This window comes from Ambystoma mexicanum, chromosome 4p (genome assembly GCF_040938575.1).
Source record: "Ambystoma mexicanum isolate Mex_15411 chromosome 4p, UKY_AmexF1_1, whole genome shotgun sequence".
Taxonomy (NCBI): domain Eukaryota; kingdom Metazoa; phylum Chordata; class Amphibia; order Caudata; family Ambystomatidae; genus Ambystoma; species Ambystoma mexicanum.
Window position 1 is genome coordinate 1,198,018,780 of NC_090927.1, and position 27,198 is coordinate 1,198,045,977.

At 50.4% G+C, this 27,198-nt stretch overlaps 1 protein-coding gene across 4 annotated transcripts in view; it reads left to right on the forward strand.

Moving 5' to 3' along the window:
• BUB1 (BUB1 mitotic checkpoint serine/threonine kinase) overlaps positions 1 to 27,198 on the forward strand; it is a 1,594,853-nt gene that overhangs the window by 115,635 nt on the left and 1,452,020 nt on the right. For all 4 annotated transcript variants that reach the window (XM_069606846.1, XM_069606848.1, XM_069606845.1 and 1 more), the window contains exon 4: positions 23,887 to 24,083. In XM_069606846.1, coding sequence (XP_069462947.1) covers positions 23,887 to 24,083 — 197 coding nt within the window. The remainder of the gene's footprint in view (positions 1 to 23,886; positions 24,084 to 27,198) is intronic.

A 27,198-nucleotide genomic window follows, 5' to 3' on the forward strand; every position in this document is an offset into this window, starting at 1 on the left:
CGTGCCTCACCGCGAAACAGCTGCAGTTTGTGGCTCAAGACTTTGTGGGGCTGGAACTGCTTAGGGGCTTGAGGCCTGGATGGGCCTCAGTGAATAAAGCTGTGCGCACATGGCAGATGGCGCTGGGGGTCTCACGATGTGCGCCGGCAGCGGATGCGGCTGGTGCAGGGTGAACTCCTGCTCACCTGGTGCCGTGGGGAAGAGCTCCTGCTCTCCTGCAGTAGCGGGATGACGAGGGACGGGCTCCTGCCCTCCCTGTGTAGGGAAAAGGGTTCTGTTGATGGAACCCATAGTCCAGTCCTAGTCAAGTCCATAGACATTTGTGTTCAAATGTCTCTATGGACTTGCTCCTGAATACCCTACATCTCTCCTTTCATTTTACTCTCCATCTCGCTCCCTCCGCTCTGCTACTCTTTAGACTTGATGTTCCCCGTCCCCCCTGTGCCCAATCCTGTTTCCACCCGTTCCAGCTTCTAGCCCCTCTTCACTGAAACATGCTTCCCCTTTCTCTTCACTCCATTACTTCCTATCCTCTATTCCGTTCCTCTCTAAAAACCCACCTGCTACAATCCTCTGATTTAATTTTATGAATGTTTACAAATGTTGTTTTGCATTCTGATTTAATGTACTGTTAGCGCTTTGGACAAAGGCGCTATATAAAACACAATAAATACAAATACAATAGTTTTGAGCCGGTTTAGGTTTTTGGCTGAGGTGCCTGCAAGGAGAACGTTACAGTAATCTAACTGGGCACCAATGGTGGCTCGGGCGATGGAGAGCCAGTTTTAGTTGGAGAGGAATGGTTTGATGGCATATATTAATTTGGTGGTGTCGGCAGAGGCAATGGCACTGACCTGTCTGTTCATGGACGAGGTGGAGTCTAGATAGATCCCAAGGGTCTTGACTGAGGAGGAGACTGGGATGGTGGTGTTGTCAATGATAAAGTTGTCACATGTGTGTGTGAGTTTGCCCAATATTTCTTGGGGAACCTATGAGAATAATTTGTGTCTCTGTTAAGGCATAGTCCATTGGCTGCCATCCAGGCTTGGATGGTGGAATTTATCTGGAGGAGGGTTGCAGAGTCATCGTCATACAAGCCAGTGAGGGGGATGTTGGGGGGCGGGGGGGTAAGAACATGGTTATCATCAGCATAGTTGGCGTAAGCTATGCCGAGGGAGTGCAGTTTGTCAAAAAGGGGCTTGGTAAACAGGTTTTAGAGGGTAGGTGTAGTGCACGATCCCTGGGAACACCGCAGTGGATCGTGGAGGGAGCAGCGTTGGCCAAATCTGAGAAGACTTTCATGGCTCTACCTTCTAGGAAGGTGGTTATCCATGAGGAAGCCTGCTTGGAAAAGTGGGCTGCATTGATGAGGTGGGTGGTAAGTATTTTGTGATCCACAAGGTCAAATGTGGCTGACAAGTCCAGTAGCAGTAAGAGGGCTGGTTTACCTTTGTCCATTATGTTGGTTATTTGGTTTAAGTCCAGTCTCAGTGCCGTGGCCTTTGCGGAATCCTGATTGTCTTTTGCCTACGATGGAGTTAATTTCAAGGAAGTGCTGGATCTGATTGTGGGCCGCTATATCTAGGATCTTGAGCAGGAAAGGTACAGCGGTGATAGGACGATAGTTGTTGGGGTAAGTGGGGTCAAGGGAGGGCTTTTTAAGAAAGGGTGGGGGGGACCCAGGCTTATTTTAGCCTGACAGGACGATACCTGAGGAAAATGAGGCATTAGTGAACGCAGTGATGATGGGGACCAGGTAGTCATCACGATCTTTGATGTTGGGGGGACAAATGTCTCCTTTGCACATCGATGGTTTGAGGTGTTGGAGGAGAGCTGTGACTTCAGGTTCAGAAACGTCTCTGAAGGAAAAGAGAGGGGGGAACACTTCAGCGTGGTGGTGGGTGTGGCAGGAGAGTATGGCTTGGGTAATGTTGCATTGTGTTTGTAGTTTTTTCTTGGAGAAGAGCGATTTTGTTTAGAACTGCTGCCTGTACACAGGCGCACCAGGCTTCATCTTTAATGATTTCATCGGGGCTAGTGGGCGGAGTGGTGGGGTCTTTAAAGATGGAGAATAGCTCCTTGTACTTGGAATTGGCTTTAGAGATCCGGAGGTTGATGGTATTGGATTTGTCATGGAAGATGGCTTTTTTTATATTGCGATGAGCTACTTTTGAATTCTTTTTTGGTGGAGTCACAGGGGTTGGACTGCCAATTGGTAAGGGCAGTGCGTTTGTTTGAGCGGAGAACTAGTAGGTAATCCGTAAACCATGAATTGGTGTTCATGGATTTTTTTCTTTTTTAGCGTCAGTGCTATGGTGTTAATGGCTCTGGAGAGGGTAAGAGCGTAGGTGTCAGCAAGGGAGTTGGGGTCATTAGTGAAAGGGGGTTTCAATTCCTTAACATCTAGGAGGGGGCAAGGTTGTTAACCCTATGTTTTATGGAGCTTCTAACCATAGCTGGAGGGGAATAGGGTAGAGGTCTGGTGGTGGGCTTTGTGGGGATGGAGAATTGGATGCAATTGTGGTCCGTCCAGGAGTATGCCAGGTTGGAGGTTATGGTGGTGAAGTTGTGGCCTGCTACCCAGTCAAGGGGGCAGCCTTTAGAGTGTGTAGAATGGGTGACTTTGTGTGAACCCAAGGCCTTTGAATTCACTGGCAAGGGCTGAGACTGCTTTATCTTTAGGGTCTGTGAGACCGAGGTTGAGGTCACAGAGTAAGATGGTTTTGGTGGAGTTTTTCAGATTGTTGCTGAGGACATGCCCTTAAAGGTCGGGGGCTGTGCCGGGAGGCCTGTCTATGACGTGTATATTTATAGGGATAATTTGGCTGAGAGGAGGTTGGCGTTAACTTTCCATGTGTGATTGCATATCCTGACAGGGAACTCATCCCTGGATATGAGAGTAACACCTCCACCTTTAGAGAGCTTTCTCTCCTGGCGGAGGATGGAGTAGCCCTGTGGAGAGCCAGGGAGATAGCTGGGCCGGAGGCCTCGTGGAGCCAGGTTTCCGTAATGGCGAGTATGTCTAGTTCCAGAGTGGTGATGAGGCCGTTTTTTCTCATGGGCGTGAGGTGGGAGAGATTGAGTGTTGATGAGGGCGCATTTGAGGGCGTGGGTAGGCCTGGTCTTTAAGGGATGGGGAGAGTGAGGAGGGGCGCTAGTGGGGGCTTACTGAAGATGTGGCAGGGGAGGTACGATTGGTAGGGGGAAGGGTGGTCCCGAGGCATTGGTGGCTTGTGTGCAGGGTTGCTGAGGTGCGGTGTGGCGTTCTGGCAAGGATTGTGTTTGGTTGTGGAGGTGTGGGGGGGGAGTGTAGGTAGTTTTGGTGCGAGAGCCTAGCTTGATGATTTTCATTGCCATCGAGTTAGGGAGGCTGAGGTGAGGCAAGGGCGGAGTATGTGCTCTGAGCCTTGAGTTCCTAGTTTTTACGTGTTTTAGAGGGCTCTGAGGTGTGGAGAAATTGTTCATATTGGTGGCAATAGCTGGCCTGGTGGGCTGGTATAGGTAGGGTGCGGAGAGGTGTGTGCAGGACAAGGCTGATGTGGTTGGGTCCGTGTGCAAGAGTGTGGCTAGTGTATTAATGCAATGAGTGGGAGTGGTGAAGGTGATGAGGAGTGTCCAGAGGTGTAGACATGGGAGGTGGCAGGTGAGCTTTGGTTGGATACATTGGTCCGTGGGGTGTACACGGCCTTGAGAGGGCCGACTGTGGTATTCAGTGAACATGGTCAAGGTCGTCGAACAAAGGCTTAGTGAATACGTTATAAAGGGTGGGTGACCCGCAGGAGCCTTGTGGATGCCACGTGTGACTGGCGCTGGGTTGGCGGATGCTGTTGGAGAGAAAATTCTCACAGATCTATGGATTGTATCCAGGTTGTGGCTTTGTGGGAGAAGTGTGCTGCTGACCTTGGGTGTAAGCAGAGGATTTTATGATCTACTAAGATCTACTAAGTCGAATGCTGCCGACAGATCTAGGAGTAGGAGGGCTAGTTTGCCTTTGCCTTTAAGCTTATCTATTTGAGTTTTTGTCAATAAGGGCCATTTCTGTGCCGTGCCTCGCCTGAAGCCTGATTGCCTGAGGCTAAAAAGGTTTTTTAGAAGAAAAGGGACCACAGTGATGGTTGTATAATTGGTGGGGATAGCAGGGTCTAGTGAAGGCTTTTTAAGACGCGGAAGGACCCGTGCGGTTTTGAGGTTGTTGGGCACTATGCCTGTTTCGAAGGACATGTTAATGAGGGACGTGATATTGGGCCCAAGTTCTTTGGCAGCTTCCTTGATGTTGGGCCCCGGACAGATGTCTCCCTGGCATCTTGAAGGTTTTAGTTTCGAGATTGTCAATTACCTTTTTGGCGGGGAGAAGTTGAAAGGTTTGCAAAGTTTTGTCGCAGGCATCAAGGTCCTGGGTTTGGAGGCGGTGTCAAGGATTAGAAGTTTTTTAGACTCCATTTTGTTGTGCAGCATGGTTATTTTGTTTAGTAATGCTGCCTGTATGTTGAACAACCAAGAGGTGTCTTCAATGCATATAATTGGTGGAGGTATTTGTATTTATTGATTTATTAAGAGGCTTACACCAAAGCACTGTACAATTGAACAACATAATACATAAACGCACAATATAACAGTTGAAGCAAATACATTCTGAATCAATCAACAAAACAATGAAAAGGCAATTAACTGAGGGGGGGTTAGGTTGGGAAGGGGAGAGGGAGTGGTTAGGAGGGGAGTGGTGAAGAATGGTAGGAGGAAGGAAGGGGGGGGTGAGAGGGAGGCAGGAGAGGGGGGAGATAGTTAGGGGAAAGAATAGGGAGTAGGGGGAAAGTAGGAGGGGGCAGGTGATTCAGGGAGGAGAATGGAGGAGTAGAGAATTAAGGGAAGAGCAGAATGAGGGGGTCGAGCGGATAGCAAGAGGAAGGGAGTTCCAGTGTAGAGGTGCTAGGCGTTGGAAGGAGCAGAACGGGAGGAGGCACGGGGGGCGCGAAGTACAGTGAGAAGGAAGTGGTCAGCTGACCGAAGGGAACGGGAGGGAGAGTAGGAGAGAAGGGAGGAGAGTTGAGGGGGAGTGAGACCATGGAGAAATTTAAAGACAAGGCAGAGAAATTGAAATTTAAGTTGGGAGTGAAAAAGAAGCCAGCCAAGGGAAGAGAGGTAGAGATGGAGTCACGGGTGGTAAGTAGACAGAGGGTACGAACAGCAGAGTGTTAGATGGCTTTAAGAGGGGCAAGGTGAGAAGTAGGAAGTCCAACGAGTAGGGAGGTGCATTAGAAGAGGCGGGAGAAGATGAAGGAGGAGATAGTTTAGTAGCGTGGAAAGTGAGAGAAGGGCGGATTTTGCGGATGCTGGTGATTCCAGCTCTGAGTACATTGAAGAGTTCCTTCGTGTTTGATTTAGCTTGCACGATGCAGGGGTTATAAGTTTGTGTTTTTAGATTGCAGGATTGCTTTTTTGTAAGTTAGGGAGGCTGATGGGAAATTCTTTATTAGTAGCAGTAGAGTGACTCTTCCAGAGTTTCTGCATTTCTTTTAGCTTTACGCAAAGATCTGAGGTGTGGAGTGAACCACGAGTTTAAATGAGTGATTGGTTTGGCCTTGCGTAGTTTGAGTGGAGCAATGATGTTTAAGGCGTGGAGTACGGTTTGGTTAAATATGTCTACTAGGACTGTGGGGTCTGAGTGTTTCATGTTAGTGGCTTTGAATATTGGTTGAAGTAGTGGGAGCAGCTTTTACACTGTTAAATTACGGAGGTTCCTTGTTTGAATGGAAAGAGCGAGGTTGAGTGTGGTGTTCTTGTTGCCCTCGTCCTTTATGAAGAAAGAAATCAGGTGGTGGTCTGTCCAGGCACAAGGTGAATTTGCCAGGATATCTGTTGCAATGAAGGTCTGCAAGCCAATCTAAAGTCCTACCTTTGATGTGGGTGGGTTTGGAGATTCGGTGTGTGAAACCTAGTTCAGAGATGGAGCTAGAGAGAGTAGAGTCTTTAGCATCTTGGAATCCCAAGTTGAGGTCACCAAGTAAAATAGTTTGGGATCCTGGCTTGGTGGTGTTAGATAGAAGAAGAGTGATAACTTCAAATGTGGATAAAGGCCCTGGTGTTCTGTAAATGAGGTGAACAGTAGTGGTGCGAGAGGCCGAAGTGTGTAATTTGACGGACAGAAGTTCGGCTGAGAGGAGAGTTTGGTTGGAGATAGGTCTAAGACCTGAGGCAGCTTTGGAGATAAAGGTGATGCCTCTGCCTTTGGCTCAGTTGGCATCTCTATCAAGCCTAATGATGGAGTATTTGTCTGGGATGGCGAGTGAAAGAGAAAGCCCGGCAGCAGATTGAGCCATGTTTCAGTGACTGCTAGGAAGTCAAGGTCTAGTGAAGTTATGGTGTTGGAGATATCGAGGGCGTGGGCTGACTGGGATCTAGCATTGATCAGTGCACCTTTAATTATAGTTGTGAGTGCTAGTGGTACTAGCCGAGGCGAGTACAGTAAGGTCTGGACGGGAGGGTGGTGTTTTTAGGTGAAGGCAGAAGAGGCGAGAGTTTTGAACCTAATCTTTCATTGCTTATTTTGAGTGGGCGGGGTTGGTTAGTTTTGGGTTTTTTGGTGAAGTGTTGAATCCAAAGGTCTGGTGCGTTCAGGTAGGGCTTATTGGGCACTCTGGTGTATTGGAGTAGGGCTTGGAGGCTGTTGGTAAGCATTGTGGTAGGAATGTGGTGGGTGGTATGTCGGCTTGAGGGGGTTACTTCAGTGTAGCTAGCACCCTGTTGGTCGTGCTTGCCATGATTCCCTTGTTCATGGGCTGCAGTGAGTGGAGGCACTCTCTGTGGGTCATGGACGGGTGGGCAAGTGAGTAGAGGGCGATATGGATGTAGGTGGTGGCAATCAAGAATATCATATTGGTTTAGCATTGGAGGCGCACAGTTGGGCCAAGGCAATCAACAATGGTGCTGTGGGCACACAGGTAGGCAATGGCAGTCATCTGGTGCTTAGGCAATCGGCCATAGTGCTATGGGCACTTGGGTATAGTATTAAACGGAGTAAGTGGAGGTTAGCAAGGGTGCTATGGCTACTTTGGCGCACAAATATATACAGAGTGTCAGGCAGCAATGGCGTGCAAGGGAAGGCTAGATACATCTTGTCTCGGTGTGTTCAAATTAGATGCGGGCTGCATGCGGCTCGTTAGGAATATTTAGGAATATTAGGAGCCTTATGCATCCAATGACATGTTGGCGTAGGACTGACTCAGTCTCAGTGTCGTCAGAGGCGCTGGGGCTGGTAGCGCGAATGCGGAAGGTACGCTTTAACATGAAAGTGCCGTACTTGTGGGAAGGAGAAGTACCGGATAACAGGGCTCATGGAATAAGTAGAGGGGGGCAGGTAAGACTGGGTGGGTGAGCAGCAGTAAATGTTATTGAGGTATGGCTCACCGTGTAGGATGGAACTCTGTGGACAGGAGAGCGGTCTGCTGGTTCCTCTACTGCGGAGTCCTTCTGGGGGGAAGGGTTGGTGTAGAGTTGGAGAGGGAGGTACAGAGTGTGTAGCAGCTCAGAGAGCTTGTCCCGCTCCGTCAAGCTCAGTCCGGAGCCTTAGTGTGTGCCTTGGAAGTGTACTGGCTTTGCCTGTCGGCACCCTCCGATAGGCCACAAGAGTGAGATTGTAGCCAATGGGCTACTAGAGGCAGACATCGTGGGCAAAAGCTATAATGGCGGTGGCAGCCGTCTTGTAGAGGTTGCCTCGCTGCTCCAGTGTTGCAGCAGAATCCAATGGCACAGTAATTCAGCTTCGTTTAGACAAACAGACGCTCTGTTCTATTTGTAAATAATATATTGTGCGGCTCACTTAAATGTGGCAATGCGATTGCAGAATTTGCTGTGCAATCGTGAAGTAATCTGGTAATAGCCCTCGGGCTTAACTCCAATTTGCTGGACTAGATGAGGAGAGGTGCTGCTTCTAATGCAGTGCTGGTGCGCTTGAGGAGCTCCTACTCTTCGTCAGGCTCCACTGGTCTGATGAGGCTTGGATGGAGTCTAGTGTGTGCCTTGGAGGTGTACTGGCTTTGCCTGTCGGTGCCCTCCTATAGGCTACAAGAGTGAGATTGTAGCCAATGGGCTACTCGAGGCAGACCTGATGGGCAAAAGCTGTGCGCAGGCTCTGGGAACAATCACATTTGTTAGTCTTGTGCAGTGATACAATCTTACTGGGAGGAGGTCTTGGCTCGTATTAAGGGGATTAACGGGGTAGAACTTCCCCCTTGAAGGTTTGCTGTTGCTTTTGTGTGTATAGGCTGCCCAACTGCTTAAACACATTTTAGTTGGTGCTCGAATAGTAATAGCATGAAATTGGAAGTCTCCCACCACGCAAGATGTAAGGGAATGGCGGGTTAAAATGTGGTTCATTGTAGAAATGTGTAAGATCGAAGCCACCCTGAAAGGTGAAATGTCTCAATTCCTTGTTTATGGGGACCCTTTATTCAGTTTGTTACTCAGAATGATAACCCCGGACTCTACCATAAACCTCATGACATGTCTTTTACGCTGATGACATGTGCAACCTGTGTGTTTTCTTCTTCCTGTTTTCTTGAGCCTGAAGTTTGCAGAATGATTGACTATTGGACTACCTTTTCTTGTTTTTCCCAAGCGCTTCTTAATTTATATTCGTGATGTGATTCATTATTACTTGTATTCTTTTTATGGTCATGTAAGGCCTGTGCTGTAACATGTCTTTCCTTGATTTTCCTTTTCTTCATGTGTTTTTTCATATGATTTTGCAATGTTATGTTACTCAATGCTGGTTTATCATTGCAGGAGTATTTGTTATCTTTGACTGTTGAAGCCTTGTATTCATTCCTTTAATAAACCTTGAATGATAAAAGAAAGTTCCATTCCCTCCAGGATGCAGTAAAATTGCACCTTCTTTTCCCACCATGGTAGCATTGGGAATGCCCAAATTCCGGTAGCTCTGAAGTTCTCGGTGCAAATTTAAGCGTGGGGCTTCTGCCCAGACAGAGAATAAAGCTTCCTGTGATTTCATGCAATTTGGGGTCAGGTTGGGTCCCATTATCCAACCACTTATGTCTGCATCATTTTTGGGTCAGGCTGCTTGCTTTGGATGAGTAGTATTTGCTATTGAAGGTGGTGGCTCCGGCTCTTCTCCAAGTCCTGTACTGCTTCGAGTGTTTGGAATGTGTGGAAGGAGGGAATCCAGTAGCAACAAGTTACACACCTATTGGTAATGTTCATTCTGATGGATTAGTACTTCTTCCCACAGATTCCTCTTTGCCTTCCATCCTGCAACCTCATGACTGATAACTTGTTTCCTTTTACTGTCCAGTGTTCCCTCTGCTGCTGAGTAAAAGGCAGAACTGTGGTCATGCAGCACTGCTGGATACATATATGCTGACCGTGGCCACCTGTTCAGAGTTATTGGTGCTTTGAGAACGGTTTTCATTTTTGCAACTTTCCCCCGTTGACTTCAAATGAGTCCACCAGCATATCCTAGTTCTGTCTGATTCTGACTGTTTTCTGAGAGGAGTGAAGGTCTTTTTGCTTACTTATCTGCTTTTCTCAATGTGATTGGGTGGCACTGGCCAGTCCCTATGGTGGCTGGGAATGTCTTACTTTGTTTTTCATGTGTACTTTTATAATGCAATACAAGCCTCCTTTAGTGGAGTCCTGCAGGGACATTTTGACCCCACTTTTTAATTTTCCTTTGAAGTAACATCCCAGATAACTTTTGTGTTGAGTTGTGTCCCTTCGCCCCAGGAGTAGCAACCCCCTTTGAGACTAGGGTGGGGAGCCTGCTACGCCAAACACTCCCTAAGAGACTGGGCAAGCAGGATTGTACTGGTTGTCCCGCTCCCACTTAAGGACAAGGACTCTCCAGTACATAAATCTACACCTTCTCCCTTAGGACCAATGTCCCAAATGATACAGAAGTGTGACCTTTAACTGTGCTTGTTTGTGTTACTGACCCCTCCTGGACGCCTGACCCACAGGACCAATTGTGTGGTCTCCTTGTTACAGGGAGAGGCCTAAAAAGGCTGAGACCCTTACCTGGAGCGGAGCTGCTTTTTGAGAGCTAAATCGGCTTGGAGAAGGCCAGCCCGAGCGACGACGCACACAGCTGGATCCTTGACTCCAGTGTGGAACCTGGAGGCGGGACCATGTCACATACGTGGTGGGAAGAGTGCCCACGGAATGCCGCCAAACTGAGGCCTCCGATGGAGGGAAAGTGAACTGCTGCAGCACCTGGGGCATGTGGACACCCCCCTCCCCCTGACTTTCAACCAGGGATGGAACAGCAACAAATCGCCAATTCAAGCAGCCATCTTCTTCGACGAACACCGTAGAGACACAAGTAGGCAGTTCATGCTGAGAAGAGGGTGAACGGAGCTCCAGCAGCCTAAGTGTTAGTAAAGTGGAGGCGAGTAACAAGGCCCTGGAGGGGGTACTAATGACTTCAGACAAACCGATTAGCCTATAGGGGTCAAGCAAGATTGTTATGGACTCCGAGTAGTTGAGAAGAAAAGGAGCCTGGGGAGATAAAGTCCCATACCCTAGAAAGGGTTATCGAAAGCGAAATAAATTCCTAAATGGGTTTAATCAGCAGCTAAGGTCCCCTAAGAGTGGTTACCAGGGCCCTGAAAGAAACGGAACAACCCATCAGGGTTGTATATGACAGATATTGAAATCCCTGGCAGAGGGAGAGCGCGAAGAGCCCAATCAGTGCTGAGAACCAAAGATACTCACAGTGGCTAGAAAACCAGAGTAAATCTGATCCTCATAGATTCAGCGGGTCCATGCTGCATCACAAACCTCTCACCTGCTAGAAGCTGAGACTCCCTGGAGAGGTAAAAAGACATCTGTCGGACTCTTGAAAAATGTACAATTACAAGTAATAAACTTAAAGGATGAAATGTTTATTAATACCTTGTGGAGGGGCACAAATATTCACCTTTTTTAGTTGGAGTCAAAAATTGAGGGATATTGCTTTTTGACCACTGACACAGTGGGAAATCAGTGCAAAGCAGACCCTCAACTGAAGTCTGCTCGTCCATACGGGACCCTAAAAAACTTCCACTTGCAGGAATCTGACACCCCGGAGGAGTGGTGAAGAGACATTATTTGGACTCTCAAAGCTTACAAAGTCAAATAGCTGAACTAAGGACTGTTTATGCACAGTTGCAGTTAATTCTTATTTCATGAAGTGGCACTGAAACACACTCCTTTTTTTTTGTTTATATTGAAAATTAAGAAATGTGCTTTTTGTGAACTGGAAGAGAAGGCAAGTCTAATAACTTTCAAGAAACGTTTCAAGAGACACTTAGGGGAGGTAGTCGCACGCTAATCGGAAAAAACAGAAGTGGGTGGAGGGGAGTTAAGAACACTTCTCTAGGTTGTGGTTGTTTTTTGTGGTAGGGCTAGTTAGTACTCAGCGAAGATCTGGACAGAGGGCCAGTTTTGATTTATGGAAGGGAAGCCTGGCAAGCACCTTGTTTTCTTCTAGAACCAGCAGCCTTCATTGTAGCAATAGGGCAGGTGGCAATTTCTTTAATTTGATAGTGAATCACTTAATTTTGTAAACTTTTTTTTGTATTAATGCATTTTCACATAAGTAACAATACATTCCTTTCCCTTACCCCAACCCCCCCACACACCTACCTAACACCTCAACATTCGGTGCACACTGTTTGCATAGTATATAAATACAGAAAGCTTTGGAGTCTAAACTGTTGAGATACACTATGAATTTGCATATCCAGATCACTGCAGGGGTACGCCACAGAGGAGGATGTTCAACCACTGTACTGGAGAGTTGTGTCTGTAGAGGAGGTCCCAGACATGGCATGCACCCCTTTCCCTCATTTCGAGGTACCAGGAGCGTACTCGCCAAGGTATGTGACGTATGAGGAGCAAATAAACCAACAAAGAGCTGCACTGGGACTCTTCCCAGTATACATCAGAAGATCCATACCTGTTGAAGCGCCCATAACCAGACAACCCTGGGCAGCACGGTAACCTATCAAAGCCGTACCAGCCGCTGATACAAAACGAAGAGTACCTACAGACGGTCCATGAATAGACCCAAAGAGCCCTAATGGAAGGCCAGTGGAAATGACTCAAGGGCCTGAACAGACTCGTGAATGAACAAAAGCATCTATCGAAGATAGCACGCCAGTGCGAGTAACTACGAAAATAAATGGAATGGACACAGAGAAGAGACGATGTTAAAATGTGAGGAAACGTTGCTACGAGACAAGATGGAAGCAACTGACCTGTTAAACGTGTGTAAATAGGCTTGGAACGCAAGAAGCTAAGGATATCGATACTGCTGGCAATGCTTAGTGGAAGATAGAGCAGCAAGTGCCAACCATATATCTACCTCAATAAGGCACATTATACAAGTGCGACTCCATTTTGTCCCCGGGCAAATCTCCTCTTCGATAGGCGTTTCCCTCGCCTCATCAACTTCCTTTCTTCTCCGGCTGTGTCCTCCTCTCATTCCTTGGATACCTTGCCCACTCTTCCTCCTCTGCCCATCTTCTGGCTACCTCCACAACTCTGCAGGGCGTACCTCTGATTTGTACCCCTCCCTGGAAGGTCTTTAAGGCCGGCAACCTTCTTCATCTTGCCACTCAACTCTCGCTCTGCTGTGAAACGCTTCTGACATCTGCCACCTCCTTGAAGAACTTGACCTTGACGATCTTGTTCTTACAGAGACATGGTTCACGGCCAGCTCTGTCACAAGATTTGACACTCCTTCCGGATGGCTACAAGATCCTCTCAGCACCCAGATCCACTCGCCCTGGAGGGGGTGTAGCCTTGATCTTTCCTGAGTGGATTCCTGCCACTATAATTCCCACTCAGATCTACTCCACTTTCGAATGCCTCGTCTGCAGGCTTTCAATCTCTCCTAGCCACTCTTACTGTTGCCACTCTCTACCGGCCCCCTGGTCAAATCACCTCTTTTCTCTGAATGGGCTGACCTCTCCTCTGTCCTGGCCTCAACCACTCAACTCCTCCTTGGTGACCTCAACATTCACCTTGATTCTCCCTGTCCCTCAACATTGCTCTTTTGCGACCTCTGCGATTCCCTCTCTATCCTCCCATCTGGCCCAACGCACTCTGCATTGCACACACTTGATGTCTTGATCTCCTCTAGCCTCCCCCTATCCTAGCCCTCTCTCCACTCCCCTCTCCTGGAGTGACCACTACCTCCTCTCCTCTCATCTCCCCCAAAGCCAAGCCTACCCCAACACTGCCACCTACCTTCCTGGACATCCGGCCCATGAAGCGTGTCTCAGTCGAGGCTTTTGCTTCCACCTTCTCCCCACCCCCTCTTCCTCTGGCTGACTCACACCCTGACACAGCCCTGTCTTCTCTCTATTCTTCTATTTCTGATACTCTTGATGTTCTTGCCCCTGTCATGAGGATCCGCCTGAAGTCCAAAGCCAAGTGCAATTCCTGGTATGATTCAGACCTAGCTACACTTAAACGTAGGTGTGGGGCGGCTGAGGGAAAATGGGGGGATTCCTGCTCATCCTCTGACAAACTGGCCTGTTGCCTTCTCCAAAGGCAATACCGTCTCTCTGTCCATACCAAGAAGAGAGTCCACATTCAAGCCCGTGTCTCTGCGTCATCTAACAGCTCGGCCGAACTCTTTAAAATTTGTAAGGAGCTGGCCAACCCTGCTGCAGTCTATACCCCTCCCCTTGCCTCTCAGGCTCTTTGCAATGCCCTGGCCTCACACTTTATCTCAAAAACCCAGGACATCCTGTCCACACACTCCTCCACCCCCTCTCTGTCGGTACTCACTGACCCTCCTCCAGCCACCCCCCCCCACCCTCCTTCTCTTCCTTTCCTCTCTTCTCCCCTGATGAGGTCGCTAGACAAGTCCGATCTATGAAAGCCTCGTCAAAACAGATTCATCTCTGTTCCTCTAAAACTCACAAGGACCACATTGATACCCTCGCTTCGGCCCTTGCCAATTTCTGCAACCACTCCTTTGCCTCAGGATCCTTCCCCTCCCCTCTGAAGCACTCCCTTGTGCATCCTCTCCTCAAGAAACCCACAGCAGATCACTCTTGTCCGGCCAACTATTGCCCAGTTTCCATTACCCCCTTCTTAGGCAAACTGCTTGAAAAGCTGGCCCTCTCTCAGCTAAACCTTCATTCTGATTCTGTTGGCTGTCTCCATGACCATCCGTCTGGCTTCAGATCTGGCAGAAGCACGGAAACTGCTCTCCTGAACATCCGTGAATATCTGCTTTCCAACCTTGACTCTAGCATTCCCTCTGTTCTCCTACTTGATCTCTCCTCTGCCTTCTACACAGTCAACCATACCATCCTGCTCAACTGTCTCCCGGATAACTTGGGCATCACCGATCAGGCTCTGGCCTGGCTCTTTCCTCTCTGATCGATCCTCCCAGGTCCAACTTGGGTCCTTCCTATCATCTGTCTTCCTCTCCACCTGTGGTGTTCCCCAGGGGTCTAACCTCTCACCCTGGCCTTTCAACCAATACCTGGCAACTCTCGCCCACTGTATTGCCATTTTCTGCTCAAACTTGCAGTGCTACGCAGACGACACTCCTCATTTTCAGGCTGCCCTTGGCCACCTCCTCCACCTCTCTCATCACTGATTGTCTAACTGCCATCCAAGATTGGTGTGCCGCCAACGATCTTTGTCTTAATGCCAGCAAGACAGAGACCCTCCTCATTGGCACACCATCACCTTCCTTTCCCCTCGCTCTCTGGCCGGCCTCCCTTGGCCCTACTCCTATCACCACCTGCGAGGCCAAGAACCTTGGTGTCACCTCGGATTCCACACTCTGCTTCTCTGCCCACAACGCTGATGTATCAAAGTCAAACCTCCTACTGTACCTCCTCAGAGGCATTTTCCCTTCTCCAGCATGGGGTCTGGCATGGATTCACATGCTCATGAATATTCCCCGTCGTCAGGCTGGGAATCCTCGGTAAAGAAAAAATCAGTATCAGTTTCGTTTCTGATCTGTCTTTCGTAGTAATAACCAATCACTGGTCTCTGCGTCGTACTGACCACAGCCAATGACTGCCCTCTACCTAAGCACCGCCTCTGGCAGCCATCTTCAGATTTTTACCGCACGTTCATGTGTTGGGATCCTCGTGCTATTGCTCTCGAGCGTTAGTGCTATTTTTTCACGTTTTTTCTCAAAAACTTCGTTTTTTCGGTCAAAAGAGCCTCAAGCTCCACCGACTCTCCATCCGATCAACGGGGACCCGTTTCGGATTCGTCTGCGCCCCTCAAGTGTGAAGATTTTGTCGAGCTACGCTTTTGGAGGACTCCAGAAGTTTCTCAGGCCCGGCCATGGCCCAGGAGAAGGGAAGCTCGACGCCCGGAAAGCTGTTCAGGGTCTGCCCTGGATGCCAGCTGCAGAACGTCTTCAAGGAGGACGAACACTCTTTTTGTCTTTACTGCCTACATGAGGACAAGACGCACGTGGAGAAGAACTGTGCGTTTTGCGGCAACATGTCGGAGCGGACCATGAAGGACCGCCATCGTCTCGCCAACTGGCTAGAAGGGAAGAGCCCGTCCGGCGAGAAGAAGAGGAAGAAATCCGAGCGGTCTTCTAAGACCTTTGAGGACGCCCCGGCGACGGGGGTCCAACATAAGGCCAAGCACCGCGAGTCCGCTGGCACCGGGAGCGCCGAACGGTCGGGCTCTACGGGCGCCAGGCAGGGCGCACCCTCCCCAGCACCATCAACCACGAGCCAACGCTCTGGGTCGGTTAAGAGGAAGGCCGAGCACCCGGCGAAGCTCCTGGAGAGGCCCCGGTCGAGCCCGAAGGCGGAGGGGGAGCGAGGCAGTGTCCCCCCCCCCCCCCCCCCCCCTCAAGGATAAGGCGGTGACCGCACCTAAGGTGGTGAAGGCCTTAATCCATCCGGCCAAGCCCTCTATCGAAACTGTCGCGGCGGCCCTGGCTCAGCCTGTGGAGGCTACACCAGTGGTGGCGACCTCGGGGCACAGAGTCTCCCTGCCACCTCGGAGGGAGTCCTCTTTTGTGCCCATCGATAGGACCCTTGTGAAATCCCCCGTGGGGAAGAAAAAGGGGGGGCAGGGCGTCGTCGTAGATTCGGCCTCAACCTCGGAGGAGGAGCTGGTCGAGGTCTTAAGCCACGGCCTCGGCGTGGAAGAAGACCGGCCCGTCGGGATGGATCCCGACGCAGGTGACGACGACATCGTCGAGGGTACCGACGGGGCCCCTGATCGCCCGTCGGATTCCCCTCTGCCAGCGCCGCGAGACAACTCGGCGGCCATTTTGTTGGCTATACAGTCCTTATGCTCTGAGATAAGGACGAGACTACCGTTGCCGACGGAACCTCTCCCGTCGGGGGACCCAGAACCGGGACCTTCTGGTGTTCCCCCTACCAAGAAAAGAAGGATCCACCCTCCACCTCCTTTTCAGCCGTCGCGCCCCTTCCAGCCCTCCTCCCCGTCCACCCGAGGGGATGATACGGGGACTGACACGGCAGCGACGGTTACGGACGACGAGGTATACGAGGATGTACCGTCGTCGCCTCCCACCAGGGCTTCTCCGCCCGACGAGATTGGATCGTTCCACTCAATGATCGCCAGGGCATCCGAGCTTTTCCAACTCTGCCCTGAGGAGAAGAAGGAAGGTTTCCTTTATCAGCGGCGCGAGGCCAAGAGGAAGACGGTCCTCGCGGTGCCTCTATTGGACGACATTTGGGATGAGGGCCTCACCCTCCTCAAGAACCCGTCCACGACGCCAGCTAGAAGAGACCGGTACGAGAAAAAGTACCGGGTCCCGGACACGGCCCCCCTGTGCCTCCGGGCGCAGCCTACCCCGGACTCCGTCGTCTCCGCGGCGGCCAGGAAAAAAGCGCGGGGGGGGTGCGGCCTCCACATAGACTTCCCCACCGGACGGCGAGGGAAAGAAATTGGACGCTATGGGACGCAGAGTCATCTCGTCTGCAGCGACGACGATTAAAGCTGCCAACGCCTTGGCTATCGTGGCCCGATACGACAGGGAGCTCTGGTACAAACTGGCTCCCCTGCTGGACTTCTTGCCGGACGACAAGAGGGCAGAGGCCCTGGAGATCCTGCAGGAAGGTGAGGTGGCTTCGGACCACGCCATTACCGTTGCGACGGACATCGCCGACACTGGGTTCCGCCAGTTGGGCAACGGCGTTTGCCTTAGGCGGCGTGGATGGCTCAAGGCTACGGACTTCCGTCAAGACGTTCAGACCAGAGTCCTGGACATGCCCTTCGATGGGAACAACCTGTTTGGGAAAACGGTGGACGATTCCCTTCAGGCCATTAAAGCGGACACCGAGACGTCCCGGGCCCTTGGAGTTCTGCAACAAGGACGGACGCCCTTTCGGAGCAGCGGAGGCAAGGGCGCCTCCAAAGGTTCCGGCGGAGGTTTCTCCTCCTACCGTCAAGCGGCCCGCTTGTCATCTCAGGAGGCCTACAGAGGACGAGGCAAGCCCGGCGGACCCCGCCGTCGTCGCCAAGGACAAGGCGCTAAAGCCTCGTCGAAGCAGGATTGAACCGGCCGGGGGGTCGGGCCCCCACCGAAGCACCCCGGTGGGAGGCCGGCTGGCGAGCTTCGTCAGCGTGTGGGAGTCCATCTCCACCGACCGTTGGGTGCTGGACGCCTTGGCCCGGGGCCACGCGCTCGAGTTTCAAAGAAAGTGTCCGCGCGTCCCCCCCGTGGCCAGGAAAGAACTTCACGTCCCTCAACTTCTCCTGGAGGTGAAGGCGATGCTCAAGAAGGGCGCCATCGAACTCGTCCCAAAGAGGCTGCGGGGCTCCGGAGTCTACTCGAGATACTTCCTCGTGAAGAAGAAGACGGGGGGATGGCGCCCCATCCTGGACCTGCGACGTCTGAACAAGTTCATCAAGGCGCAAAAGTTCCGGATGGTCACCCTCCAGCACGTCCTGGGTCAGCTGGAGGAAGGAGACTTCCTGTCGTCGTTGGATTTGGAGGATGCCTACTTCCATATTCCCATCTTGAAGGGGCACCGAAAATTCCTCAGGTTTGTGGTCCAAGGGCGGCATTACCAGTTCAAAGCCCTCCCCTTCGGTCTACGGTCGGCACCCAGGGTGTTCACCAAGTGCCTCGCACCGGTGGCGGCTCAGCTGCGCCGCGAAGGGATCCACGTCTACCCCTACCTGGACGACTGGCTCATCCGAGCCAAGACAAGGGAGCTCGCCGTGGTCCACACGGCAAGGACCGTCCAACTTCTCACGGACCTAGGATTCTCCGTGAACTACGCCAAATCCCACCTGGTACCCGCGCAAGACACTGTTTCTGGGAGCGAGGCTCAACACAGTGTCCCTTCGGGCCTCCCCGTCGGAGGAGAGGACCAGGACCATCCTGGGCAAGGTGCAGCGGATGTTGGTGGCCGACGCGGCCAAGGTGAGGTCCATCAAGTCCCTCCTCGGAATGATGTCTTCCTGCATCTACCTCATTCCCCTGTGCAGGCTCCGGATGCGCCCGTTGCAGGAGTTCCTGGACGCGCGCTGGATCCAAACGACGGGCAACTTCGAGGAAAGGATCACACTCGACGAGTGTTTCCGACGAGCGATCCGGTGGTGGGGCACCCGCGCGCATCTGACGGCGGGCATGGACTTCCAGACCCCAGCCCACCAGGAGACAGTGACCACGGATGCCTCCCTGGAAGGGTGGGGAGCGCACACCGAAAATCTGCACGCAAGGGGCCTTTGGCTCCCGACGGAGAAATCCTTACATATCAACGTCCTGGAGCTCCGTGCAGTGTTTTGGGCCCTCAGGTCCTTCCTTCCGTCCCTCAAGGGCAAGGTGGTGAGGATCTTCACCGACAACACCACCACCATGTTTTACATCAGAAAACAGGGCGGAACCAGGTCCCCAGCACTGTCCAAGGAGGCGCAGGACCTGTGGCATTGGGCAGTCGCCCAAGGGATGTTTCTGGTGCCGTTTCATCTGGCAGGGATAAAAAACACCATCGCCGACTCACTCAGCAGGGAGCTGCGCTCGTGCCACGAGTGGGAACTACGGCAGGATCTAGTGGATCGCCTCTTCCGACGGTGGGGCACACCCCAGATCGACCTGTTCGCGACGGCGACGAACTCCAAGTGCCGGAGGTTCGCCAGCAGGTTTCCCCAGGCGAGGAGCATGGGTGATGCTTTCTCGTTCCCCTGGGAGGGCCTGTTCCTCTACGCGTTCCCTCCTTTGCCACTGCTAATCCGGCTCGTCAACCAGCTCAAGAGGTCACGGTGCAGGATGATCCTCGTCGCACCTGCGTGGCCGAGGCAGATATGGTTCCCGGACCTTCTGGACTTGTCAGCGTCCCCGCCAATCAAGCTGCCGGTGGACGCGGATCTGCTCTCCAGGGAAGGAGGCGCCATCCTCCATCACGACCCGAAATCGCTGAACTTGCAGGCCTGGCTCCTGCAGCGCTAGAGTTTGGAGGATACGACATAACTGCCGACTGCAGAGAGGTTCTTGCAAAGGCCAGGGCGTCCTCGACTCTTAAATGCTACGGACACAAATGGAAGAGGTTCTCTGTCTGGTGCCACGCACAGAAGATTAACCCTCTACGGATTACAGCTCCCCAAGTTCTGCCGTACCTGCTGACGCTGGCCAAAGCTGGACTGGCACACGCGTCCATCAAGATTCATCTTGCTGCGATCTCCCGATACACCAGAACCACGGGACGGACGTCCTTGTGGTCTCATCGTCTGGTGAAAGAATTCATGAAGGGACTGTTCAGATCGTTCCCGCCGGTGAAGGCTCCGGCCCCGGCGTGGGAGCTCAACGTGGTGCTGACCAAGCTCATGGGACCTCCGTTCGAGCCTCTGCACTCGGCCCCGTTGAAGTTTCTGTCGTGGAAAACAGCGTTTCTTGTGGCCATCACCTCCGCACGACGGGTGGGAGAGATCCAGGCCCTTTCCTGCAAGGCCCCGTACTTGACTTTTCACGACACGAGGGTAGTGCTCAGGACGCACCCCTCCTTCATGCCCAAGGTACCGTCGGACTTCCATCTCAACAAACCCTTGGTGTTGCCTGTGTTCTTCCCGTCGCCTTCGTCGCCGGCTGAGAGGACTTTGCACTCGCTGGATGTGGCTAGAGCGCTGAAGTTCTACGTGGACCGCACGAAGTGTTTTCGGAAGACGTCACAACTCTTTGTGAACTTTGGACCTGTCAATCAGGGGAAGGCTCTCTCGAAGGCTTCCATTTCCAGATGGCTCTCCGGCTGTATCATGTACTGTCATCGGTTGGCAAACCGACCGCTGCCCGGCCGTCCGAGAGCCCATTCCACCAGAGCGATCACAGCTACCACGGCGTTCCTTTCTGGTGTGCCCCTGATGGACATATGCAGGGCTGCTACGTGGAGGTCGACGCACACTTTCACGAAGTTCTACTGTGTCGATCGGGATTCCAGGGAGGAGTCCAGGGTCGGCCAAGCAGTGCTGCGCAACCTGTTCGCCTGAGGTGAGCCTGGTGAGGAGGTAAGATGCTTAATGTTGAGTTTGATGCAATGCTTAATGTTGAGCCTTTGCCACCTCCCGTGGTTGTGCATGTGTGTACTGCTATGTATTCTTTATTCATGAGCATGTGAATCCATGCCAGACCCCATGCTGGAGAAGGAACAAGTTACTTACCTGTAACTGTTGTTCTCCAGCATGGGTCTGGCATGGATTCACATGCGAACCCTCCCGCCTACCCCTCTGCGGCTCTTCACTTGGTCATACTGCCACTTCACGTGCTTCCAAATCTGAAGATGGCTGCCAGAGGCGGTGCTTAGGTAGAGGGCAGTCATTGGCTGTGGTCAGTATGACGCAGAGATCAGTGATTGGTTATTACTACGAAAGACAGATCAGAAACGAAACTGATACTGGTTTTTTCTTTACCGAGGATTCTCAGCCTGACGACGGGGAATATTCATGAGCATGTGAATCCATGCCAGACCCATGCTGGAGAACAACAGTTACAGGTAAGTAACTTGTTCCTTTCCTCTCATTCCCCCAGAAGCTCCCTGTCTCCCAAGCTCTGGTTCTCTAAGCTGGACTATTGCAACAGCCTCTTTCTTAATCTACCTGCCTCTACTTTCCGCCCTTTACAACTTATCCAGAACAGGACTGTGAGACTTGTCCTTGGCCTCAAGCCCTGGGATCGTATCTCTCCAGCTCTGAAATATCTCCATTGGCTCCCTGTGGATGCAAGGATTAAATTCAAAACCCTCTGCATTGTCCGCAAGGCTTTCTGGGGCCTGGGTCCAACATACCTTCAGCTATCCCTCCGCAAATATCTCCCTCTCGAGCACTCCGCTCCTCTACCTCCAACTCCCTCAGGGTCAGTCGTTTCTCAAAGAAACCAGCTGGGGGTAGATCTGTCTTCGGTTACGGCCTCCCTCTGGAACAGCCTCCCTGCCACTCTAAAACTTGAGGAGAACCATCTCTGGTTCCGGAAGCACCTCAAAACCTTCCTCTTTGCTTCTACCTTCTCCTCCCCTCTCCCCTGTTGATTCTACTCTCCCTTGGCACCATGCACCTGGCCACACTGTCCTCTGGGCCCAGGTACCTGCTCATCCTGCCATCCCCCTGCACTGCCTCCGGCCACCCCCTGCACTGCCTCCGGCCACCCCCTGCACTGCCTCCGGCCACCCCTTGCACTGGGGTCTGTATCTTTACCCATACAGCCCTCCCCTGTTCTTCCTGCACTTTCAGACCTACACAGCCTGCTGCCATAAAGCCAGCACTTGCCACTTGCTGGCTGCACTCCCATTGTTTGTTGCCTTTTTATTTATTATTTTATTATTGTTTTTGTTTTTTTTCCTTCTCGCTCCGCACTCTCCTTTTGTTCCCCCTTCCATGCATTTCTCCCCCTTCTCCCTCTACCCTGCACTTGCACGTTCTCAATGTCACTGGGCCTAGTAAGATTGTTGTTTTTGTTCTCCCCTGTTCCCTTTCCCTGCCTGGTCGCGCTCTGAAACACTTGTGTATGAGTGCGATAGAAATAAAATATCAATCAATTTGGAGGAGTTGGGTTACGGGTAGTATTCCCCCCCCCCTTTCCGGCTGGTTCACACTCACCACAAACTTGGGGGCCCAGGAGCAGGAAACAAAGAGGAATTGTCGGTGCCTCTTTCGGTCCGTAAAACGCATCCAACACGTGGCCTTGGTGAAAGCCCGGGACACAGCCGGAGCAAACGGCGGGATACGTGCTGCTTGGCGAAGGAAGTGCCAACTGGCAATGAAGGAGGGGGATGTGTGCCCGCGGGGGGAGATGCCTCGATTCACTGCGGTGTTGTCGGATGGGCAGCTCCTGGTATCCCAGCCATCAGGAGAATGTCCAGAAGTCATGCTATGCCCCAATCCACCACCGGCGCACAGGGCGTAGCACAAGCCCAGAGAGGGGCGTTGCGCATCAGTCGCAAGGCCAGAGATCCAGGCTGCGGTCACCACACAATCACAGGATTGATCGTCTGGGCATCAGGAAAAGTATGAGATTGGAGCCCTCGATCTCACGTGCAGCGGTGTCATCCCTGTTGTGTTAGGAGGATGATGGAGCAGGATGTGAAAGAGTCAATGAAAGCATTGAGAGCAAGCTCTCTCGGGCAGCATCCATCAGCCACGCAACAGCGCCCTCTAAGCGAATCACTTTAAAACCCAGTTTTGTTGTCCGTCTCATATGCCTGACCTATCATAGTTATCTTCCATAACTGCACCCTGCCTGAAATCTGAACAGACCGACCTTGAACCATTAGTTTCTCGACCACTAGATCCAAGTATCTGATGCTAAAGGACTGACGGAGATCAGATAGATGACTTCTGCTGGAACCAGCATTGGCCAAGCCAGCAAATGCATGTTGTACTGGTCTTCAAATCGCCTGGGAAGACCTGAGCCAGAGTGCCTTTGATCTCTTGACTGGTGGGACTGATCAGTCCAACGTCTCCTCTGTATCCATCGCTGTTTCAAGTTTGGAGTGGACTCTGGCTCTGCAATTGGTTTGCACCTGGCGGTCCCTGGACTGCAGCTTTTGAATGAAATTGAGTAGTACTCGCCAAAAGAACAAACATCTTTCATCCCTGGCGTCAAGCCCTCAATTAGGAGTGAAATTGACTAAATTGGCTTCACCAATTGATCCAGATGTCATGAAAAGTAAATGGGCCAGTCAAGCAATGGCAGCGGTGACCCAGGACGGCCTAGACGAACATCAGACGTGGAGAAATGGTGTCCCACCACTTGGATAACTGCAGATCCCTACCCCAAAGCGCACAATCAAGGCTCCTAGTTAAATGGCCACTTTGCATTTTATCTATTGTAAATAATAGGTGGTTTTTCCTTTAGCTATAATTGTACAAATCGCTGTGGAACTAATCATGGGGAGACACAGTGGGCTGCCATATTAAAATACATACTTCAGTGAACGAATAATTGAATGTGGTCACCATATCTGTGGTGTCCGTCTTTAGTAATATTTATTTTTCTTTTTAGCCAATAAGGTGACTACATCTTGTATCCAATCCACAACAGATTATGTTGTCATTTTTTTATCTACTAGTTAGGCTATACATCTTGACCACTAAGTGTTTTCAAATAATATTGTGAGTTCCCTGACTCGCGGTCTGTATGTTGGTGTCTCGACTTTTGTGTTAAAGTGCTAAGGTGTATTGCTTTTCTGGATTCTAGGCAATTGACTCTTTTCACAAGTTAAATACAAACATGCCACTGCGTAAGGTCAGTGATGTAACAGCTTCTCTCCCTCTATCCTCTGTTTATGCAAAGATTATTGCATGTGTAGAGATTGGAAAAGTAAACTTCTTTTTAATGACTTGTTGCATAGTTGTGTTTATCGCCAAACAAGGCAGCGATGACAAATTGTTTGTGCCTAATAACCTACAAGTATTTCTCTTCAACAGGCTGTTTATATCACAGAACCTCATACGTTTTATGAGACATTGATCAAACAAGGAATTGGAACCAGATCTGCCCTTCTTTATCTGTCATGGGCTCAACTTTTAGAAGAACAAGGAAATGTGCAACTTGCAAGTTCTGTGTTCCAGAAAGCTTTTGAAAATCGTGCTGAGCCAATGGAACATATGGATCAGCAGTACAGGTAAAGACTAACAATATATATTAGTTTTGTGGCTATTATTATTGATAGTTGTCGCTTGTGGCTATTTTGGTCACTAAGGTGTCATAGTTGAGCTATCTAGTGAATGCCATAGAGCACGTAATCTCATTCCCTAAGTATCTAATACTCAAGGGTGACCATCACAAACCAAAGGTGTCATGAGGTTTGTGTTTGGAACTTGTTAACGAGAATATTTCCGACTTACTACTGTTTAAATGCAGGCCAGAGTATCTTATGTGACCTAGCAGTTCGGGCTGGACTGCCCCTATTGGGTTAGGACCAAGCCTGATTTGAATATGGTTTTTCCCCTTCTGTAATGGCTTGGCAGGCTGAAAAACGATTGGCTGAAGGGTTGCCCAGAGCTTTGCCCGTGGTTATGATTTATTCAAAACCTTCCAGCTATCACATTACTGTTCTGTCAGAGTATCTTCCAAACTTATGTGGATTCCAGCGTGATTGAAGTAGGCACGCATGAGACCCACCAATGGTTCTATTACTAAGGCAAATAACAGGGGTGACCAAGTACCCCCTGTCTAGTACCTCCCTCCAATGCTAGTGTGAATGAAAGCACATCATTCACATACTCTAGCGTACGGTTGCGTGTGCAGTATAGTTACCCACTTAATAAAATTAATTCCAAACCCATAGTTATTCAAAGTCCTAAATAGGAATGGCCAATACACTGTGTTGAACGCTGTCAAGTGAAACTGCAACTCCCTGACTATCCTGCGGTATCTGAGCGATGTTGTACATTCAACATATATTTGACGCAGTTGACCTCCCTAGTATAAATTCTGCTTGGTGTTCATGAACCATGTGTCGCATTAATGGGTTCTGCTGTGTTGCCAAAACGTACACAAACATTTTTGCATCGGTTTTAACTAAAGACAATGGCCGGTACGAATCATCCAGAGACTTGTAATCGAATGATCATGGCTTTGCGCATTGATTCCTGTAAAGTCCCCGTTTCGAGGGCTTCGGACCATACCGAGAGCAAGTGGGGGGAGAGTTTGTCCACAAACTCTTTGTAAAATTCTGCACCCAGTCCGTCGGATCTCTGGGCTTTCCCTTTTGGGAGATCCCTGATAGTTTTTTAAACTTCTGCCAGATTGATCGACTCTTCTAGTGTGTTCCAGGTCTTAATGATTTTTGCAAGTTATTCATCAATTTCTACTGCCGTGGCTTCTCCTTTTTGGGGTGTACAATGCTGTATAGAAGACATGGAAAACTGCGTTCACCTCACTGTCTAAATTAGCTACTGTGTCGTCCGGCTGAATTATACACTGCATATTGGAGCTTCCCCTATCAGTACGGATTGGTTGTGCAGTAGCTTCCCTGGCCTAACCACTTCCGCTGGATTATCGAAGTAGCACAGTTCCCTATTTTATATATCATGATGATTGTCCAAAGTCACCTTAATGTCATTTCTGGTCGTCTGAGGTGGATCTATTGCATAATTTTGCACCCTTTCAACTCCCTTCTAATGTCCCACAACACCCTGTGTGGATATTGCTTATGCCTCTAATATAAGCCTTGAATGCCTGCCAGAGTGTGGTCTATGTTCACTGATCCTTTGTTGGTTTCAAAATAATTTGTAATATGTTCAGTTATATTTAATCGCAAGACCAGGTCCTCTAAAGAGGCGGGTTTAAAGCGCCATTGCGGTCTTGTTACAGCGTTCCCAAGGATGCGTAGCGACGTCGGCAACGGTGAATGGTCTGATAGTGTTCTAGGCAGTATTTGGCACTCTGCTACCCAATTCACTGATTTGTTACACCAGCCATTTGTCAATGCGTGAGTGCATGTCATGTACTAAGGAGTAAAAAGTATATTCGCGCTGAGAATTGTTCAACGCATGCCACACATCCCTTACTGTATAAATTAATCAAGAAAACCTCAGGATTACCAAGTTTACCATGCACAAAGACAAACCTACCACATTCATCACTCAGTTTTAAAGTGCAAAAAAGGGAGGGAGCGATGTATCAAAATCATAATTCCCGTGCCCTGGTGGAGTAAGACGTGTAATCTTTGGTCACCCCAGCCAGCAGCCACATGGTGCATTTGATGTCCTAGCATGTGGGTTTCCTGCAGATGTAAAATCTTAACACACAGCCAGTTGGCATATCAAATAACTTTGCGTGTCTTTATTGGTGACCCCAGGCCCGCACATTCCAGCTAAGCATCTTCATAATACTGGTTCTGTTCCCGGCCATAGCTTTCCTAAACTCAATATGATGATTTTTTTTGCCCCAATTACCCAATTCAGCAAACACATCTCTATCTTTACCATGTGCATTTTATAACTTTTATAACCTAACTTTACCCATGCACCCACCCCGCCCTCCCTGATAGTACCCCAAACTTTGAATATGCATTCCCCTACACTACCACCACCCACCCTACCCAACAACTATGTGCACTCGTATGAGGAGGTGACAGTCGCCGCTATGAGTGGAGGAGGCCACACATGCCCATCTGGGCCTTTCCTTGTAGCACGTGGAGATGAAGGATTATTTCCATCAACACATTGTTACTGAAACATAATGTGTGAGCGATTCAAAACAGTGTCGGGTCGCCGCCGGCTCGTGTCTCCGATGGTAATGGGATATGAGCTTCCACAAATGCTGTATCCTCCTCTGGAAACGTGAAAAAATAGGTTTTGTTATATTGTATGCGCAGCCGGGCGCGGTAGAGCATGGCGTATGTAGCGTATGCCATCTCGCGCTCCCAGAGAAGCTTTCCGATGCCAGTAAATGTTTGCCTCTCCTGTTCCACCGCCAAAGTATAGTCTGGGAAGATGTGCACTACACTTGACCCCACCTTCAACTCTTGCTTCTCTCGTGCGGCCCTCAATGCCAGGTCCCTGTTGTGATAATTCATCAGGCGGCCAATTGTAGGTCTCGGGGTACCCATTAGGCCTTGGTTTCGCCATTAACGCTCTGTGCACACTTTGTATTACAAAGAGTGGGTACCACCAAGTGTTGCCACTGCTTTCGCTATTGTACCAGTAAGTGCGTCCTCCAGCACACCTATAATTCGAACATTGTTCTGCCTTGATCTTGCGTCCAAGTCCTTGCATCTGGCCTTCACAATG